The sequence below is a fragment of the Calidris pugnax genome, unplaced genomic scaffold (assembly GCF_001431845.1).
Source record: "Calidris pugnax isolate Ruff unplaced genomic scaffold, ASM143184v1 scaffold104, whole genome shotgun sequence".
In the NCBI taxonomy this organism is placed as follows: domain Eukaryota; kingdom Metazoa; phylum Chordata; class Aves; order Charadriiformes; family Scolopacidae; genus Calidris; species Calidris pugnax.
In genome coordinates, this window is record NW_015090819.1 from 194101 (window position 1) to 203342 (window position 9242).

General features: G+C 55.5%; 1 protein-coding gene across 1 annotated transcript; it reads left to right on the forward strand.

Moving 5' to 3' along the window:
- The first annotated feature begins 5127 nt into the window (after window positions 1-5127).
- Window positions 5128-8826, forward strand: KLHDC7A (kelch domain containing 7A). The gene is made up of 2 exons (XM_014939818.1): window positions 5128-5375; window positions 6246-8826. Exons 1-2 carry the CDS (start codon window positions 5177-5179, stop codon window positions 8315-8317), a joined length of 2271 nt encoding a protein of 756 aa, XP_014795304.1. The 5' UTR covers window positions 5128-5176; the 3' UTR covers window positions 8318-8826.
- Window positions 8827-9242: the final 416 nt, after the last annotated feature.

Here is a 9242-nt window from a genome sequence, read left to right on the forward strand (position 1 = left end):
CTGGGGAGTGGACGTGGGGGGAGAGGAGCCCGAGGATGAGGTGCTCCCCTGCCTTTTTCCTCTGGGAACTTTTAATCCTAGAGGATTAGCCAGCAGCCTCATCTTCCCAAAGCCCCGTACGAGTGCTAAGCATTATTATTACTATTATGATTAATTATTATTAAGCAGATTCAGTCCCTACCATGCTCCGTTGCCAACCTCGCTGCGAGCGATTTCCTAACCTCAAAGGAGCTCAACAAACACGCGGCGGCTCAGGAGTTTCTTTCCACACGTAATACTTTGGGCTGGCAGGAACACAAAGGCTGGGGCTGGCTGGGATCCAGGAGGACCAGCACCTCCTCTTTCATCCCAAAACAAGGGCATCCCAGCATCCCTTCCCACCAGCTGCCCGAACCCCTGCACCCTCCCCGGCTGCTGTCGCTGCTCCAGCCCATTGCACCTCCCTGGGCGAGAAGGGAACCTTCTTTATTATTTTTTTTTAGAGGAATCTTTAAATTTTTTTAGGGGAATCTTTATTTTTTTAGGGAAGTCTGCGTGACTCAGTTTACCCTCATGCTACTAAGCAGGCAGGAGAGCCCCCCCTGCCACACACGGATGTTTCTCACCCTCCTCGCTGGATCAGAGACGCTCCGGGGGCCTCATCCCAACGTGATTAAACAACCATTAAGCCTTCTCGCTTCAAAAATGGGGATTTACAGACGCCCAAACCTCCATTTAAATGCAAATGTGGCGGTTTTAGCCCGGAACCATGGAAATGAGGAGCGTTTGAGAGGCAGTGCCACCATCAACCAGCTTGGTGCCATCTCAAGAACAACGCAACCTCCCCATACAGTGGCTGGGAGAGGACCGGTGGGCTCGGAGGTGCTGTATCCCAAATCCACCCCTCTGTGTCCATTTGGGATGCTTAGCTCTTTCCTACAGTGATGGAACAGGATGTAGGATGGGACCTTCTCAGCACCATCACAGCCAAAGCAATGACTGAGGGGACACGGGAGTCTCCCATTTTGGGCAGAGATGCTGCTGGAGATGCTTTCCCAAAGTGTCCCCAAGGCGACAAGGGACAGAGAGATGCCACCCCACCCCAGTGCTCCAAAGAAAACCTCCCACAAGGTGCTGGCCCCTGCCTTCACCTCCCACCTCCTCTCATCCTTCACCTCCCAGCCCTGCCTCCCCATCCCCATCCACCTTCCTACAGGTAATTACGAATCCTCATTTTGGGCAGAGATGCTGCCAGAGATGCTTTCCCAAAATGTCCCCAAGGCGACAAGGGACAGAGAGATGCCACCCCCACCCCAGTGTTCCAAAGAAAACCTCCCACAAAGTGCTGGACCCTGCCTTCACCTCCCACCTCCTCTCATCCTTCACCTCCCAGCCCTGCCTCCCCATCCCCATCCACCTTCCTACAGGTAATTACGAAGGACATCAATTAAGTCCCTGGCTCCCCCCCCACCACCACCACCACACACCCCGTTGTTTGAGGACCTGGCAGTGAATAATGCAGGAGGCTGGAGGGGGAAAAGAGCTGCTCAGGTTGTTTCATTATTGATGAGAGATGACAGATCCACGGCTGACAACCTGCCTAAGAGATATGATTAGCTTGTAAAAAATTAATCGCGCTTCTTAGGGATGACGCGAGCTGAAAACCCCAAGGAGCGGCGTTATCGATGTTCCCTAATTTCAGGGGACTTTGAAAAGGTTTTAGCCAAATTTGGAGGAGGCAATTACATTCAATTAGAGTCACAAGCGCCGAGACGTCACCGCTGCTCGGAGACGCCACGGCCGCATCCCCTGCTCTCCTGCCGCTCGTCCTCCTTACCTCGAGGCATCCATAAATATACATTTATACCTCGGACCTGTTTTTTTGCCGTGGGGATCCTCCTTCTCCACATCATCCCCCGCAGCTCAAACTGGGCAGTTGGGCTCTGGGCTTCCCATTCTGACATTTGTGAAGGCAGCAGCACCCGGAGCGCGCTGCCCGCTGAAAAACCCCCTCCTGCTCCGTGTTTCACCCTCCCGAGGTCCCACCAAATAAACACAATTTCCAAATAAACACAAAGTCCCTCCCAATAAAAACCCACCAACGGTGAGGATAACCACACTCATCCCAGCACAGGGCTCATCCAAACCCGAACTTTGGGATATTAAGGTGAGGATTAAAAAAAAAACAGGGATGCTCTGGCTCCACAGGGCTGGGAATGTGGGCAGGAGCGATGGTGGGCTTTGCTCGGTGCATCCCCTGCCTCCCCCACCTCATCACCAGGCACAGTGACTGCCATGGCTGGGTTCACAGGGCCACCAAGCACATCCATAATTCATTCTTCCCAGCTCACGACCGCAAGGATCTCTGCAGCTCTACCTGCAGATTAAAAACGGCAGCAGTGAGAGATGAAGAAACCCAGGGCCACGGCCACACACGGGTGGCCAGACCCTTTGCCAACGAGCTGAGCTCCAAAACATGTGCCCAGCCTCTATGCACGTCCCCAGTTACCCCAGTGCCAGCCTCAGCTTCAGGACCTTCCACATTCGCAGGCAGGAGGATACACTTTCCCAAAGGTTTTGGCTGGACCAAACTCCCTCAGCAATGGATTTGGGGTCCCCATGGCAAACAGGATGGAGGGGAGCGGCTGGATGGGGTTTGACTGGGGTTTATTTGGGTCCCTGGCCCAAGCTCAAGATGCAACCGAGCAGGATGCACCAGCCCAGCTCTGAATCTGAATGTCCTCGTTCCCCCAGCCTCTTCATTGCTGCGTTTCCCCGTGCTGCACCCACACAAGGTGACAATTTCTCAAACATCCCCCTAAAAGCCGCTGGTGGGCTCTTCCCATTCACAGCAGGGATGTGCACAGGGGTCCCTGATTCCCAAGACCATCCTCTTTCTATATATATATATTAATATTACACTATTTAGCACATGGTCCTCCACCTAACGAGCATCCACAGCAGGTTTAGGGGCAGATAGACAACCACCTCTACCCCTTTGACACCACCACGTCCCCCTGTGAAGCCATCAGGCGAAAAGTGGCATCTCAACATGGGCTGGGAGGTCATCTCAGATGCTGGTGACGGTGGGGAACCTGCCCCAAGGAGGTCCCGATGTTCCTCCCCATCACCAAAGGCAGTGCCTGAGCTCATCCTGGTGAAGATCAGCTGCTGCACGGGCTGTGATTTGGGGTGGGGGGGGCTGTGGACACCAAGCAGGAGCTCACAAGCACCCATAAAAGACTCACAGCAAGAGCCCCCACCCCACCACGCTGACCCATCGCACCCACACGTCATACAAGGAGCTGGTTTGGCATCTCCTGGGCTCATTTCTCCAGCAAATCCCACCGGATCAGGATGAAGGTGGGGGGGGGGCAGTCCCTGCACACAAACAGGAGCAGCCGCCCACCCCCCACCCACGTTTTGGCAGTTTCTCTGCCTCCTCTCAGGGCCTCGTTTCTTTATGCGTCTCTCAGCGTGCGAGACGTTCCCCTTGGGGAGAAGGAAATTAATTTGCTCCCTTTGAATTCAGCTCGCCGAGCGGCGGCTGCGGAGGGATGTCATTCCCCAGGCCCCCTCCTTTCCAGTTCCCCCCACCACGGTCCAGGCGGGAGGACCCGACTGCCTGGGGAACGATGGGGACAGCAATTCCCTTAAATCTTTGAAATTCAGATCAGAGCCAGACACATCACCGACAGCTTTCGGGGAGTAGGGGGGAGAAAGAATCAAGTCTGACACTGCCTTGTGTCAGTGCCTCAGTTTCCCCACAGCGACTCCAATCCCCATAGACATCCCACACGCAGCAGTGTGTTGCTTCCAAATGAGGACCCGCATCTCTCCCATCCCTTCCCATCCCAAATTTCTTTTCCTTACTTCACCCCTCTCCCTGTGTATGTGGACCCCGAATGCAGCCACCACCAGCTGCACTTTCACTTTCCCAGTCCCAATGTTTTCACTCACTTTCCTTAGCTCACCCCTCTCCCTGTGTATGTGGACACTGAATGCAGCCACCACCAGCTGCACTTTCACTCCTGCCCTTCTTTGCTTTTCGGCAATGGACTTTCCCACAGCAGTGTGTTGCTTCCAAATGAGGACTCTCCCATCCCTTCCCATCCCAAATTTCTTCCCAGTCCCAATGTTTTCACTCACTTTCCTTAGCTCACCCCTCTCCCTGTGTATGTGGACACTGAATGCAGCCACCACCAGCTGCACTTTCACTCCTGCCCTTCTTTGCTTTTCGGCAATGGACTTTCCCCCTCCTCCCAAAGCCCTCCCAGCTCCTTTTCCACCAGCACTTAATTCCCCTGCCACTTCCAAGCTGGCCTCAGAGAGACCCCAGAAGCTTTCGGGCTATTTCCCGTCACCCTTCGTTAGCCAGCGTGCCACAAATGAAGGTTACCCAATTAGTCACCCGCGGAGCAGCTGCTCGGCGTCAGACCAAAGGTCTGCCCAGCTCCGGGGCTGCATCTCCCTCCCTTCCCACCCTTCGGTGATGGACTTTCCCCCTCCTCCCAAAGCCCCCCCCAGCTCCTTTTCCACCAGCATTTAATTCCCCTGCCACTCCCAAGCTGGCCTCAGAGAGACCCCAGAAGCTTTCGGGCTATTTCCCGTCACCCTTCGTTAGCCAGCGTGCCACAAACGAAGGTTACCCAATTAGTCGGCTATTTCCCGTCACCCTTCGTTAGCCAGCGTGCCACAAATGAAGGTTACCCAATTAGTCACCCGCGGAGCAGCTGCTCGGCGTCAGACCAAAGGTCTGCCCAGCTCCGGGGCTGCATCTCCCTCCCTTCCCAGCACCTTCACCCAGGGATGGGAGACCTTTTCCTGGGTAAAACAACTTATTTTCACCTTTTCCTTGCACGATGCCTTTTAAAAAGCCGACGAAAGGAGGAGGCAGCACCGTGGGGCTGTTTGGTGGAGATACTTTTCCTCCCTTTGTGCTTCCTTTCTCCTTTTCCTCTGAGCCTCTCTGTTTACCAGGCTCATAAACCTTGGCTCCGTGTCACCAGCTCCGGGCTGCACCTTTTTTTTTTCCCCCGGAGCCCAGCCCATCCCAAACATGCAAACCTTGTCCACAAAACCTCCTGCCAGCTTTGCCCGCTCAAAGTCACCTTGCCCCAAAACCTCCAGCTCCTCGCTCCGGGCTCCTCGTTGGACAATCATTAATCGGGCTTCGCCGCATTCCTGGCATGGAAAAATGCCCCAGTGGGTAACCCAGCCCTGGCAGTCCGACATGCAGCTGGCTGGAAAGTTGGTCTTCTCCGCCGCCGCTCTGCTCCTCCTGACTTTGGCCTACAGGTTTTATAAGTCCCGCTCGCTGGCCGGGGCCAAAATCCCACCGGTTGAGGCGGGAGGAGAGCAGCTGGAAAACGCCGCCCGGGATGAGGATGGGGCCGGTGCGGTGGGTCTGCGTCGGAGGAGGGGGTTTGGGGAGGGGGAGAGGAGGGACGGTGGGGATGGGCAAGAGGAGAGCGTCCCCCGGGCACGGTGTGTGCCTCCCCAGGGGGATCGGAGTCTGCCAAGGTGGGAGGAGGAGGAGGAGGAAGGAGGGGAGATGGTTTCCGATGCGGGGCTGATTTGTGGGAAAGCGGGGCTGGCCGGGAGGGGAAGTGACCAGGGAAGGAAGGTGGGAAGTAAGGCAGGAATAGAGCTGGGAAGTGATCTGAGAAGTGAGTTAGGAAGTAAGTTGGGAATCCAGCCAGGAATTAAGTCAGGAAGTGAGCTGGGAAGTGAGCTGGGAAATAAGTCAGAAAGCAAGGCAGGAATAGAGCTGGGAAGTGATTCAAGAAGTGAGTTAGGAAGTAAGATGGGAATCCAGACAGGAATTAAGTTGGGAAGTGAGCTGGGAAGTAAGTTGGAAAGCAAGGCAGGAATAGAGCTGGGAAGTGATTCAAGAAGTGAGTTAGGAAGTAAGATGGGAATCCAGACAGGAATTAAGTTGGGAAGTGAGCTGGGAACTAAGTCAGAAAGCAAGGCAGGAGTAGAGTCGGGAAGTGATCTGAGAAGTGAGTTGGGAAGTAAGCTGGGAATCCAGCCAGGAATTAAGTTGGGAAGTGAGCTGGGAAGTAAGCTGGGAAGCAAGTCAGGAATCCAATCAGGAATTAAGTCGGGAAGTGAGCTGGGAAGTGAGCTGGGAAGCAAGGCAGGAATCCAGCCAGGAATTAAGTCAGGGAGAGATCTGGGAAGTGAGCTGGGAAGTAAGCTGGGAAGTAAGTCAGAAAGCAAGCCAGGAATAGAGCTGGGAATTGATTCGACAAGTGAGTTAGGAAGTACGTTGGGAAGTAAGCCAGGAATTGAGCCAGGAATTAAGTCGGGAAGAGATCTGGGAAGTGAGCTGGGAAGTAAGTCGGAAAGCAAGCCAGGAATAGAGCTGGGAACTGACTCGAGAAGTGAGTTAGGAAGTAAGCTGGGAATTCAGCCAGGAATCGAGCCAGGAATCAAGACAGGAAGCAATCTGGGAAGCAAGCCAGGAAGTGAGCTGGGAAGGGAGCCAGGAAGCAAGTTGGGAAGTGAGCCGGGAAGCAAACTGAACTCTTATGACCCTGGGGATGCGGCCGAACCACTGAGCACCCTCGAGGATGAGGCCACGCTTGCCCCAAGCAGCCAGCTTTCCCCCGGGATTGCTGATGCCCAGGTGGGAGGTGATGGACGCGCCCAAAGCATGAAGCAGGATTTGGCCAGTGAAGGCACAAGCCAGGAAGCCAAGGGGATGATCCAGACCCTCAGTATCATCTCGGACCTGGGTCTGACGATGACAGCGAGCAACTCAAGGTCGGACGCCTCCTACTCTTTCTCCTCGGTCACCAAGATCCAGGTGGAGGAGAACTACGTCCCTGAGCAGCGGGCAAAGGATGGGGCCAGGCAGCCAGTCCCTGGCCTTAAAGGCAAAGTCTATGACTACTATGTCCAGTCTGTCTCCCAATCGGTGTCGAAGAAGAGGTCTCTTCCCTACATCCCTCCGGGAACATCCCAGTGCCGCAGCTTGGAGCAGGTCAATGAAAAGCTGCAGAACTCCACAACCCAGGACCCAAATTTGGCAATGCAGGATCACACCACCTCCTCCAGAGTTCCACCACCTGTGGGGAGTTTGGAGAGCTCCCCTGAGCCACCATCTCCCGGCCGCAAGGACAGCATCGTCCAGATTGCCGACAGCCCCCACCTCCAGCTGCCCATGGAGGGTTTTGGGGTCTCGGTTCCAGCCAGCACACCGCCTGCAAGCCCCCAGCCAGGGCTGGTGGCCAATGCTGACCTCTTCCAAATGCCACCACCCACCCACCTGGACCTGGGGAACTGCTACGAGGTCCTTTGCACAGCCAAGGCGCAGAAGCTCAGTCACCTCCAGGAGGCTGCCTACAAAGTGATGAGCGACAACTACCTGCAGGTGCTGAGGACACCTTCCATCTACGGCCGCCTCAACGCTGGTGAGCGGGAGCTCATCCTACGGAGGAGGATGAAGGGGAAGACGTACATGGTGGTGGCAGATGTCAACGTGCAGGAGCCCAGCCTCCACAGCAGCCGCCTCTGCTACTACGATGACGGAGGGGACTGCTGGCATCACCTCTGCCACGTGCCACCAGAGGTGGTCTCCCGGGGGTGTGCCATGTGCAGCATGTTCAACTACCTCTTCGTGGTGGCCGGCTGCGAGGGCACGGGCCGGACGCAGAGACCCTCCAACCGTGTCTTCTGCTATGACCCCCTGACCAACATCTGGAAGGAGATCTGCCCCCTGAACCAAGCACGGCCGCACTGCAAGCTCGTGGCCTTGGATGGCCACCTCTACGCCATCGGCGGCGAGTGCCTCTACACGGTGGAGCGCTACGACCCCCGGCAGGACCGCTGGACCTTCACCGCACCCCTGCCCCACGACACCTTCGCCGTGGCCCACACGGCCACGGTGTGCGATGGGGAGATCTACGTGACGGGGGGCACCTTGCGCTACGTGCTGCTGCGTTACGCCGCCCGCTGGGACAGCTGGAGCGTCAGCCCGGCCAGCGGTGGCAAGGACAGGACGGCCGAGATGGTGAGCACCAACGGCTTCATCTACCGCTTCGACCTTCACCGCAACACGGGCATCAGCGTCTACCGCTGCGGCGCCAAGGCCAAGCTATGGTATGAGTGTGCCACCTATGCCATGCCCAACCCATCCGGCTTCCAGTGCGCCGTGGTGGGCAACCTGGTCCACTGCGTCGGCCGGCAATTCCACATACGTTTCCTGGCTGACCACATCTCACCACGCTTCGGGACCAAGGAGCTGCAGCCCTTCCCATCGCCCCACGGCAGCCTCCTCCCGGCCGTCCTGGTGCTGCCGGAGGGAGGGATGGCACAAACGCAGGTTTGAGGGATCCTTTCTAGGGTCTCATGCAACAATGGTGGTGACTCTGATGTGACATGATGGTGAAAGCTGGTAGAAGAAGCCACCAGCCCACTTTGGACAACGTAGCATGGGACCAACACTACCAGGGCAATGTTACCCATCCTGACCATCAAGCAGGCATCTCCCAGTCCTTGTAAGTAAGGAAGGAGACAAACTGCTCTTGGATATTACCACTAAACTCAGCCTTGAAGACACGAGGAAGAGCAAAGCAGGAGCTGGGTGGACTTGTTTGCTGGGAGGTATTTAAACATAGGCGTGATTGCTCGGGTGCAAATAAACCACGTCTCCCTGCAGGCTCCCAGCTGTGCACGGCCCAATTAGTAACTGCTGTACACACTGGGTGTTTAATATTGATCCGGACACGTAAGACACGGGGGGTTTTAGGGTGGAGGAACACAGCAGGGAGGTAGGTTTCATCCCTCAGGATGCATCAAGCCAACCCTGAGCCTTCAGGCTTGACCTCACACATCACCCCAGGGTGCACCGTTTCCACCAGTGCCTTGTTATCTGTTTCCTTCTCTGGAGGCTGGGGGCCAAAGGGTGCACTGTTTCCACCAGTGCCTTGTTATCTGTTTCCTTCTCCTCAGCACAGAAGATAGATATATATATAAATATATATTTATATGCACCTGATGGAAATAGGCACTATAGGTTTATAGACAGCTGGTCTTAAATGAAATTAAAGCGAACATTTGGTAAAATTAACCAGGGGCTACTGTTGCGCATCATTTCAAGCCGTAGCCAAGCCTAATGGGAACAAAGAGGCCGATGCATGTTTTACATCACTAATTACTGCACAAACAACGTCTCTGAGGAGGCAACCAAAAGCAAACCAGGGCCCTGGATATAAGCAGCCGGTCTTTCATCCCGTCTTCCCCAGGTTTCACCG